This window comes from Bremia lactucae, linkage group LG14, assembly GCF_004359215.1.
Source record: "Bremia lactucae strain SF5 linkage group LG14, whole genome shotgun sequence".
NCBI lineage: Eukaryota > Oomycota > Peronosporomycetes > Peronosporales > Peronosporaceae > Bremia > Bremia lactucae.
In genome coordinates, this window is record NC_090623.1 from 1260250 (window position 1) to 1271882 (window position 11633).

General features: G+C 42.8%; 3 protein-coding genes across 3 annotated transcripts; all 3 read right to left on the reverse strand.

The window, feature by feature from the left end:
• Nucleotides 1–622: 622 nt before the first annotated feature.
• On the reverse strand, nt 623–1547 carry CCR75_003928 (uncharacterized protein; the record flags this gene model as incomplete). The annotated part of the gene is made up of 1 exon (XM_067962019.1): nt 623–1547. One exon carries the CDS (start codon nt 1545–1547, stop codon nt 705–707), a length of 843 nt encoding a protein of 280 aa, XP_067816648.1. The 3' UTR covers nt 623–704.
• A 21-nt stretch (nt 1548–1568) lies between these two features.
• Nucleotides 1569–2700, reverse strand: CCR75_003927 (uncharacterized protein). The gene is made up of 2 exons (XM_067962018.1): nt 1851–2700; nt 1569–1790 (listed from the first exon to the last, which is right to left on the reverse strand). The coding sequence occupies exons 1-2, from the start codon at nt 2613–2615 to the stop codon at nt 1680–1682; spliced, it is 876 nt and encodes a 291-aa protein (XP_067816649.1). The 5' UTR covers nt 2616–2700; the 3' UTR covers nt 1569–1679.
• A 5712-nt stretch (nt 2701–8412) lies between these two features.
• Nucleotides 8413–9222, reverse strand: CCR75_003926 (uncharacterized protein; the record flags this gene model as incomplete). The annotated part of the gene is made up of 1 exon (XM_067962017.1): nt 8413–9222. One exon carries the CDS (start codon nt 9220–9222, stop codon nt 8413–8415), a length of 810 nt encoding a protein of 269 aa, XP_067816650.1.
• Between the last annotated feature and the right edge of the window lie 2411 nt (nt 9223–11633).

The following is an 11633-nucleotide window of genomic DNA, read 5'->3' on the forward strand; positions in this document are numbered from 1 at the left end:
CGGTTTGCACCTGCTTCTCTTGCGTGCAGTGAGGTAGTTGTGGTGGGCGCGCAAGCGACCTCACCCAACACACTAAGAACTCTGGTGAAGTGACGTCACGGGAGCGGTAATCCGTCTCCTCGTGCGCACTTACCAAGTAGGTAGTAAATTTCAGACTGATTTATATTTAATAGAATTAAATACAAATACCTATTTTTACCAATTAAAATGATATCTCTATAGATATCATTTAATATGTATTGCGAGCGTATCTTTATAGATACCTCGCGTAACTGATGACGCTAGCCGTCATCATGGATGACGCTGGGCGTCATCCCTCCTAATGTGAATGCACCCATGTGCATCACATCCACAAGGGTTGGTCACAAATGTGCACCACACCCGAGTGTTGGGTCTAATTACTATTATTTAGTAATTGACCATCCCCTTAAGTACCAAATGTACTTAATGGGGACTGTGTAACATTAGGGCAACTCTAGCCCGTTACAGGTGTTAGCTACTGAAAGTAAATTCTAAGGCCTTATAATAGACTCGCTTCATTCCCTTGAATAAAACTTTGACTATCCAACTAAAAAGTAATCAGTAATTTGACCGCATGATTAGCGAGTTGCAATGGTAAGCAAAATTTATTTAGACGTGAGCAAGTATCTATAATTCGGACGCAACTATTTAAAAAAACGTTATGAGGCGATAATGGCAAAAAATTAAACGTCCGTCTCATTAGCACATGACATTGAATTTTGTTCTATAAGGTGCATATTTTCAATACGCCAGTCGACGTCGGCTGGATTGGTCACTTGCGACTCAAAGACGACTCGGTATACATTATGCTGCTGTACGTATTGCGGCTTGTCTCGGAGAAATACTAGAATCAAGTCCTCCACTGTCGTGACATGCAGATAGATTGTTAAATGCTCGACAGTCGCCTTAGAAAAATTGTTTCTTGGGGGTTTTGTATGTGTAACCCAGTCTTTGTAATCTTGTTGTGTCAGACGTTGATATGTAACCCCAGCCAACTGCGTCTTTTCGATTTTCATTGCCGTGCACTCTTTGTAAAAGCTGTGGTGCAAGTAATTTTTCTTTACTTGCAGCGCCAACTTGTTGTAATACGCAGGAGTATTATATTGCTTTAAGACAGCTACGACGTGCGAGTCGTGCTTATTATCCGCAAGAGACTTCGAAAAATCGACGCAATTGATGGCTCGAAGATTCGCTTCTGTAGCCGTCTTTGCGCCTTTTATAAATTCTAAGAGGTCAATGCTTGTCCTCTGTGGCATGTACAGTTGCATCAGCAGCCAACATTGCGCCGCTGTACTTAATGATTCCGTAAAAACTCCGTGGACTTGATACTTTGAGAGGTTTCGAAGCCACGGGAGGCTTCGACGCAATACTCCTGCGATAAATTGGAGCCCATTTTCGAAATGCGGTGGGTTTTCATTATCGGGTAAAGTAGAAGCGCAACGAATTGCAGAATGACTAACTCGATCAAAGCGTTGGCGAAGACTCAGGAAAAGATGCGGCGCCGCTCGCCCTAGCATCACGATCATAATTTATAATGCAATTTAAAAAATGAATTAAAAGGTAATTCGCATACGCATTAAAAAGGAAATAATAGATCAATTTCGGATTTACCGAGACCCGGGAAATAATGACTACGGTACAGCTTCTATCATGAATACTTACGTTAAGATGTCGACGCCATCCTCTGTTATGACAACTGTATGCTCTGCCTGCGCCGCTCGCCTGCCATCGGCGGTTGCTACGGTCCATCCATCGTCCCAGTGTACAATCTACGACAATATGAACATGACGAGCAACACTCCAACAAATCAAACAATTTTAGGCCCTACCTGCGAATTGCCTTCCGTAAGCACTGGCTCGACCGTAAAAGCCATACCAGGGAGCATTTTTCCGGGCTCGTTATTTCGATGATGCAAGATAAAAGGCAAGCAATGAAACTCTTTGCCAATGCCATGTCCAGTGTACTCTCGCACGACTCCCAGTCCCTCCTGTTCGGCCAGATCCTGAATAAAGTCGCCGATACTTGCAAAACGCTTCAGTGGAAGGCAACAGTGCTTGATGGCGCCTAACAATGCCTGATCGGTCACGTTGACGAGATGTCGCCCCGCCTCGTCGACATCTCCTACTAAAAACGTTTTCGAGGTATCGCCATGAAATCCCTCTAAAAAGACCGAGATGTCAATATTGACAATATCGCCGTCTTCTAGTGGCCTGCAATCTGGAATACCGTGCACGACGATTTCATTGACCGAGGCGCACAGCGCTTTGGGGAACCCGCCGTAATTAAGCGGTGACGGGTATGCCCCATGGCGAACAATCTCCTCGTGTACAAGGCGGTCAATGTCTTCGGTCGTGACGCCAGGCTGACACAGTGGTTCGGCAAACTCACGGATGGCTCTCGCTAAGGCACACGCAGCGCGCAGACGCTGTTGCTCTTTGGAATCCAAAATAGGAATAAATGGCTTCATGTCCGACATGCTGCCATTTGCCGCGTAAGGAGGACGCGTAATGCATTGGGGGACCGTGCGCGATGGCGTCTGGCGGCTAGCGACAACGGGCTGGCGATTGGCCAAGCGATGAAATGAGCGACGCATTGATTTACTGATCTAAACTTGAAACTCGTTTATTTACGTCGGAACTTATTAATGTCTGAGTATGAAAATTCATGTCGATAAATAAGGTCTTATTTTTTGTGGTGTATCGAAACGTCTAATTGCTATCTGGAGAATTACGATGTTTATCATCGATTTAATTTCTACGAAGCTCAGCAGGAATCAGCCATCTGCAGCATTCATTTTCTGAGAGTAAGAGTTCTTTGGAGCAGTATTTGGTGAATGCTTCAATCCTTCCGCATTGTTGGAGAATGCAACAACAACAAAAAAACAAAAATATCTGCGTAATAAGTCATATTAAATAACTATGGACTCACAACTAAAGTGTAACAATTTAATTTTAGAAACAACATTCTTAGGCACATCTATACTTGCGCTCGACATGCTCACTTCAGACCCCAACAGCTTGATAGCGTTTAATTACCCGGCATTATATCCACAAGATCTGTAGGCAGCCGCTTCTACAGCTACCTCGCACTACATAATTATGTAACGGGGTGTCCTGTTACATAAATATTATTTTTATAAAGGAGTGATAAATAAAGGGAGCCGGTATAGTCACACCCTTTTCGGTACCCCCCTCGTATTGAATGAAAACGTCATATAAAATGTTTTCACCGAATGGGTCATTTCGCTGCATCCAAAACTCAACAATTTTCTTTAAATTTGTCTTTAGATCGCCCTTTTGGCCTTTGAAACATCACCCTCTAAATTACATTAGGGAATCGCTGTAGCCACACACACTAATTATCTACATGAGAGTGCTGTAATGGGTGTGACTGCCCCTGGTCACATCAGATCCGTGTCTTCGTTTAGCGATGTTAAATGTGCTGTTGCTAACAGGTGAGAAAAAGCCGAGAGCGCCCGCACTTGATTGACAATTATAAAAAAGCGAAAAGACAGAGCACCAGGAAGAAGTTGAGCTGGGATTAAGCGACAAGGGTCGGAGGCGCGCTCTTACGCATGCATGTTAGTAAGTCTTTGGAGGTGAAGCTTATAATGAATTTGTTTTACTTCACTTCTACCATCGTTTGCGGAAGTGCATGCTTACCTTTCAAATAGGCGAATCTTAGTGCTCTCTTTGTACCCACCATGACCGCATGCAAGCCACAATATCCTTTTGTTTAGTTTTTGTCGGCTTTCGCTTGTAATTTCTTTGTTGAAAAAGCATCATGCAATTGAACAAAGAAATTACGCAGAAATTGCGAAGCTTTTTTGCAGGTCTTTCGAGCTACTGAAGCTGGGAAGGCCTGCATAAGGTTTCTCAATATATATTCTAGTCATCAACAAGTTGCTATCATTACGCTACTCTCATAAATACCGAGTAGATAATTAAGGGGTGTGGCTGTCGATTCCCAAATGTAATTTAGGAGGTACCAAAGTCCAAAAGGGGATCTAAAGACGACTCTAAAAGAATATTCATTGATTTTGCGATATAGCGGAGCAATGAAACTGTTTCATGTTGTCATTTTTAATGGGATGTTTTTTTTTTATTTTGTTAAAACAAGCAGACGGGGAGGGGATGTGGCGATACCAAAAGGTGCAAAAAAACGGCGTGTTCCTTTACATAAATATAATTTCCTTCCATTCATGGTGATATTGCGACAGCTACATAAGTCATTAAAAAAAGAATTGCACTACGTAGGAACTTGTGTAGGCAGGCACTATTAAGGCTACCTCGCCAAACAAGCACACGCCTTCAAGCACTGCGAGGAAGATGTTTGGCCGTCTTCTCTCACTTGCAGTGAGGTAGTTGGTGGGCGCCTAAACCGACCTCACTAACGAACTTGTACCTCAAAACAAGTGTCGTCTTGGAAGCGGTAACCCGTCTTGTGACGGGCTAAAGTTGCCCTATGTTACACAAACCCGTTAACTATACCAATTTTACTTAACGGGACGGTCACTTACTTCATGTGAAGTGCCACTCGGGTGTGGCTCACATAGTGACCCACCCTTTTGAATGTGATGTACATAGGTGCATTCACATCGGAAGGTGTAACGAGCTAAAGTTGCCCTAACATTATACATTACCCGTAAGTACACTTGGTGTACTTAAGGGGATGGTCAATTACCAAATAAGTAATTAGACCCAGCACTCGGGTGTGGTTCACATTTGTGACCAACCCACGTGTATGTGATGCACATGGGTGCATTCACACTAGGAGGGATGACGGCTAGCGTCATCCATTACGCGAGATATCTAGTAAGATATGCTCGCAAGACAGATTAGTGTTATCTATAGAGATGACATTTTGATTGGTAAAAATAGGTATTCATATTTAATGCGATTAAATATAAATCAGTCTGCAAACTACTTCCTACTTGGTAAGTGCGCACAAGGAGCCGGATTACCGCTCCCGTGACGTCACTTTACTAGGGTATTTAGTGCGTTATGTGAGGTCGCTAAGGCGTCCACCACAACTACCTCACTGCACGGAAGACAAGCTGGTTTAACCGCTTCCTCGCTGTGCTAGGTGTGTGTGATTTTTTTAGTAGAGTTTTTAGTAGGTGTGTGTGTATTTTTTTAGTAGAGGTGGCCGCATTACGACTAACCCGCCTACACTTCGTGGCACTTAAAATTCTTTCCACGACCCGCATCTTTGCGTGCGTACGTGAGGATGATCTTCAACATCGATTGGGCTCATTTCCCCCACCTCTATGAACATCATCGGAAGGTGGTAGGGCATATGGCGCATGGACTTGGTGAAGAAAAAACTGGTCAGGCTCCTGGGCAGTCCTCCTCAGCAACATGTTGCTCAAGTGGAGCAGTTTGAGGCATTCGTGCTCGGACAGCGGAGAGCCGCGTCCCAGGCACGGAGCCCATGCGGAGGCGGATCATGTCTCTCAGACTCAGGATGAACTGAGGCATGAGCAGCTCAGAGTGAGGCTTCAACAGGACTGTTGAGATGCTCTCTGCCCGGAAGCATCAGCCGAGGCCCATTCGGATGGACCTGCCCAAGTTCGATGACACTGCAGCGCTCACGATTGTCCACTGGCTTAAAGCCCTGGAGCAATGCGGTGTAGCGAGCTCATCGAGGACAACAGTTTTTGTGTTGTTCATGGTTATGTTGACCATTCTTTACGAGCAATCTCTATTTTGAATCATGTTAATATGTTGTAGCGTAGAGCAAAAAATGTGCAGTCAATTGACTTACTCGTATTATTGCGCTGTCGATTTTTCTGATAAGGTTTGACCTGGTATTTTTTTGGAATATTAAAGTTGAAATGTACCCTCTGTGTTATTCAATCTTCCCTTGTATCGAGTGTCCCTCCTGGTTTGTACTTTGTGTACTATCGCAGATTTTTTGTAGGTATTTTGATCGACAATGTGGTGTCTTTGTCAAGTTCGATGTTAACATTTGATGAGTAATTGAATAAATGCTGATTAAGGAGCTGAAAAGTATACTTAATATAGGTAAGGAATTGGGCATTGTGACAGCTGAAATATTGTATATATCAGCCAATCAAAGATGAAACATGATATTTCTTAGCCAATGGTAGCTAATAAATTTATGAGCCAATCACAGGTGAACATAGTTTATAGCGGTCATTTGGCATCTAAATTGAAACCTCAAATAAGGGTGCGACTATTGCCACATGATTTTTGACTGTAGCCACCGACATTTTGACTATTACATCGACGTTTTGACTAATGCCAAAGACAAAACACCTCTGATTCGCTAATCTGAGTAAGATACTATGATTGGTCGATAGGGTGCTATTATTAATTCTACGTAAAATATATTAAAAAATCGTGTTATCAAAATTGCTTTTGCCGTTTATCTATATTCGTATTCAATCAACTGTATTATTTTTTTGGTGTTGTCACTAGGTAAAGAAGCAACGGTTGTCGGGTCCATCTTCACAGAGGAAAGGGCTTTCCTCATAGCAGACGCGAGCGGATCTTGCTGCTAGTAAAAAGAGAAATTTGCCATCAAGACGTGGCGGTGCTGCATATCAGTCGGCCCTTTCAGGGTCGTCTTGAAAAGCGATATTGGCAAAGTTGACGTAGTGACGTTGCGCAAGCATACCGCGGTTATACATGCGTTCCCGAAGAATGAGGTCGCGATTCATCAGCTCGATGCAGCAATTCGTCAAGTGCAATTTCATTCGATGCTTATTGCAGGGCTTCGCGAGAATTGTAAATGATTTAAACAAGTCTTAATGGTGGCTGTAACGGGCTAAAGTTGCTTTAACATTACAGATACCCGTTAAATACACTTGGTGTACTTAAGGGGATTGCCAATTACTCTAATAACGACCCACCACTCGGGTGTGGGTCACATTTGTGACCAACCCTGTGTGTGTGATGCCCATAGGTGCATTCACAATAGGAGGGATGACGCCTAGCGTCATCCGTTACGCGAGGTACCTAGAAAGATACGCTCGCAATACAGATTAAGTGTTATCTATAAAGTGACATTTTGATTGGTAAAAATAGGTATTTATATTTATTACGATTATTTATAAATCAGTCTGAACACACAACTTTCTACTTAGTAAGTGCGCACGAGAAGCCGTATTACAGCTCCCGTGACGACACTTTACTATAGTACTTAGTGGTTGGGTGAGGTCGCTAAGGCGCTCAACACAATTACCCCACTGCACGCAAGAGAAGCTGATTTAACCGCTTTTTTGCTGTGCTTGGGTGTGTGTCTAAGTAGAGCGTGGCTGCGTTAAGACGTGCCCGCCTACAGGGGCTGCAGGGAGTTTGTTTTGAGCATTGACAGCAGATTCCATTGCGTGACTAGCAATACATATTGACCGACTATGACATTTTTGAACGCGTCGATCGCATTCAATGCAGCAAAAATGGGCTATCTAACAAAGTTGTCTTAGAGCTGAAGGAAATGAAAACGAGTTCCATAAAGATTACATTTCTTTATTCATTTGCAAACATTGTCTAGCAATAAAAAAAGGGTACCGGTACAGACACACAACCCTTTTGGTACAGCCACACCCCCTCCCCATCTGTATTGAATAAAGACGTCATAGAAAATATTTTCTCTGTATGGTCATTCCACGGCATTCAAAAAATCAACAATTATTTCTTTCCAATCGTCTATAGATCCCCCAAAATTACATTTGGGAATCGATATAGCCAGACCCCTTAATAATCTATTTGCGCCCATGGTGGGTACAAAAAAAGACCACTAAGATTTGCCAATTTGAAAGGTAAGTATGCATTTCCGCAAAAGTTGGCATAAGTAAATTAGATTAAATTCATCCTTAGCTTGACAGCCAAAGACTAAGAGCACACCTCCGACCCTTGTCGCTTATTCCAGCTCAACTTCTCCCTCGTGCTCGATTTGCTGCTCTTTCTTTTGCTCCTCTTATGACTTGCCAAACAAGTGCGGGCGCTCTTAGCTTTTTCTCACCTGTTAAAACAGTACATCAAACATCGCCAAACGAAAACACGGTTTCTGGTGCATTCACTACTCCGTGTATATAGTTAAGGTGTGTGGCTATTGCGATTCCCTAATGTAATTTAGGGTGTGTGATGGTGTACTAAAGTCCAAAAGGGGATCTGACGACGACTCTAAAGAAATTATTGTTAATTTTGCGATAAAGCGGAATAATAAAAATGTTTTATGTTGTCATTTTAATCTGTAATTTTTATCTAATTAAAACAAAACGAAATGAAAAGTTTAATGTTTGAAGTAGATAAACACATTTATTGCTCGTATGTGAATGAATGTGGCAAAACGTATTTGTACGGATCAAGCAAGAAAATAACAGTCAAAGCCTAATAAGAGCCTTACCGCGAAGTAAGCAAAAGTTACTTGACTTGCGACTGTTTAGGCGCATATTGCTTGATAATTTCTTGCAGCCACTCTGTCACCGCGCCCACATTGGAGAGGACGTTATTGTTGCAACCCTTTCCATGGCTACTGATACCCACAACAACTTCTTTTTTTTCGTCAATTGCTGGATTACCGTTGTCACCTATGCAAAGGCCGCCCTGATTTTCACCAGAAGCACAGAAGAATGAGTTGGTGATATTTTCGTATGCCTTGCTGCATTCGTTCTGGGTCATGGGATTGAGCAGGATTGTCTTCATCCTGAAAGATTGATCCGCTTCACTTTCAGTTGCATAGTAGGTTGAACCCCAACCAAAAGTCCTCAGCGGCGTCTTAAGGTCGATTTCTGATGACGTAGGAAGACCAATGGGTTTAAAAGTGCTTTCTTTCTCCAGAATCAGCACAGCGATGTCAACACTGTTGGTAGGATGTTCAAAGTCTGGATGATTTATGGTCTTTAGGATTTTCAGATGCTCACCGTCCCTATCGCCCTCTGCATTCAGCATGCCACGAGAGTAGTACGCGCCAATCGTCGCGTAATTGAGTCTATAATGCTCAGGCTCTGTCAACCCGCAGAATATCGTGGTTAGCACAACATTAGGGCTGATTAAAGCACCGTGGCAAAGGGTTTCATCGGGCTTTTTGAGCCGAAGGCTGACGACAAACGGATGATTTCCTTCAAAAGTCTCTTCCCCTCCCACAATAAGCTGCCTCGATGTGTGTTGAGCGTCGGAGGCCACGCCTGCGATTGCCATTGAAGCGGCAACAAATGGGACGAAAATCTTCATGACTTTGGTGGGTAAAAAGGAGCTGGGCGGTCGAGAAAAGATTGCCAAGTGAGAGAGTGAGGAAGGGGGCATTTACTTGAAAAACTAAATGCTCCTCTCTTGAAATTTTATGTGCGACATTTGCCTTCCGCATGAGTCTCAAGCGCATCGTCCATGAGCTATCTGTTTGTCGCAATTTGACGACGCAGATCGACAACCGTTGCTTGGCAAACACATTTAATCACATTAAAAGCGCCGTAGATTTTATTTAATTTCGCTTTGAGAGTAAAGACAATATTAATGCAGTATGCAACGATAATATTGAGACTTGAAAGGGAGCTTTATCGCATAGCGCAACCCATAACACGTTAAAAGGCTTGTCACAATTGACAACTGGAACAGCCCATCCATATCACGTTGCGACAGGTTCGTGGTATAGAAAATATTTGCTTGAGGAAGGTCAACATCATCACTACCGCTTTGCCAAGACCTTGTGGAGCGAAATAAAAAAGGCTATCTGCACGTTGTAATTATCTTCTTGGCTCCTTGCGTACGTTCGAAAAAGAGAAATAAAGATTTGTTTTCGAAGCAATTTTGGCATTAATGCGTTCTGACAGTTTGGCAGTGTCCAAATTTCAAGTGGCCTAGCATACGATCGTGAAAACCGACTATTTCGATTTTAAAGAGTATGCCACATGAGTGTTTTGGCCAATGGGCTATTCAGTGCATGCAGCCCTTGAGCGGAGAATGTACAAACAAATCTCGTGTTGTATCACAAAAGTGTCGCAAAGTGAGAAATTCTCAAATCCACGCCCCCAGTCCACAAAATGACCAAGCCGGCATTTCAGATTTAATTATTGACTGGCTATCAATATTTGGGCCGTGAAAAGTTGACGATTAAAACTGTTTAGACTTTAAAAATTGTAATGTAAATAAGCTGCCGTAATGAACATGAGATGTCGTCATTTTTGCACTCATATTTACAGTATTTTTAAGAGCCAAACAGAGACAAGAAAACACATCTCGTGAACTAAAGCACGTCACTTTCGAATATACCATCAACAATTCCTATTACTAATATAAGTTTTTTTGTGAATTGACGGAGATTAAATGTCTTTATGTAACAGGGTGAACCGTTACATAAGTAGTAATTCCTAAAATGAGTAACAATTAATATTATGATCTATGAAGGAAATAAGCAAAGAAGTACAAATTATTATCTTTCTTAATTATTTGACTTGATAGTTCTAATATCGCCAAATCTCGCAATATTGATGCAATAATACATTAGTTCTATTGATTGAACCTTACATCAGGCTCCTCTATGTCAGAACCATTATGAATAATGGTCTGAGCATAAAACATTGTGGTTTCGCCCAACGGAGAACGACATTAGGTTATTTTGTTGTTTCCATGTTGGGAGCAAGCTCGATCAGAGCTTTTGAAATTCAAAAAGGCAAGCGTGATGTGCACGCTTATACCTAGCATATACACTCTTAGTGAGTTGTATCACAAACAATCCAGTCCATGAACACACGTTAATTACGGTGTTCATGCAAGGTCTAACGAATGGTCCCGTAAAGACCCACCTGTAACGCTTACAACTGGATACGCTTAAATAGATATAGACGATAGACGACACGAGCTTGGAGGTCCTGAACATATGGACCTCTCTTATGTCGAAAGTGAGAAACCTCGCTTTTCGAACAAGTTACTGAACGTAACTATGGACCGAATGCCAAAAAGGGCAACGGTCGCGGGTCCGACGTTGCTGTCAAATCGCAACAGCGAGGCGGACCGCATTAGTAGAGGCGCAACGCCCTACTGATCTAGCAACCTCAAGAGAATTTTCAAATCTCTTGACTAAAGTTGCTCCAGACACACAATCATTATGTGTCTCTGCACCTGGCGATGAGGTATCATCATCATCTTGAAGCTAAAAGTGATAAATGACTTATCACTTAGAGCCCTAGAAGAGTGCGGGGCGTCAAATAACTTTATACGTCGCTAGTCACTAAAAGGTCGTAGGCTCAAATATGTTGAGCGCGACATCCCTTCTACGAGGATGGCGGTGCGTCTAGCGACAGGCGCATCGATTACAGTAATGAAACGTGTAGTGAAATCTCACTACACGTTAAGAACTGGATTTGGATGACAAATTTGACGTCATCGTAGGTTTACCTTGGCTCAGAATTACGAGCCAAGGATCAGCTGGCAGCATCGATCCGTAAAGATGCCTGCCACTTGTTCATCAGATGGCCATCTGATGAACGTCTTGGAGCGTCCACAAGCGTGTGGATGTACTACGAGTGAGTGCGATGGCCTCACTTGTGGTACGGTCGTTAGTACGACTGCACAAGATTACAGTGCGATTACTAATCACACTGTAGAGTCAATTGCCGGCGGCTGTGCAAATACCCAGGCAGCGGCGA

Excerpts from the sequence above, each read along its gene's own strand:
- CCR75_003927 (XM_067962018.1), bottom strand. The coding sequence starts at position 2,615 with ATGCGTCGCTCATTTCATCGCTTGGCCAATCGCCAGCCCGTTGTCGCT. Across the intron at positions 1,791-1,850 it reads TTACGGAAGGCAATTCGCAG|ATTGTACACTGGGACGATGG; the intron begins GTAGGGCCTAAA and ends ATATTGTCGTAG.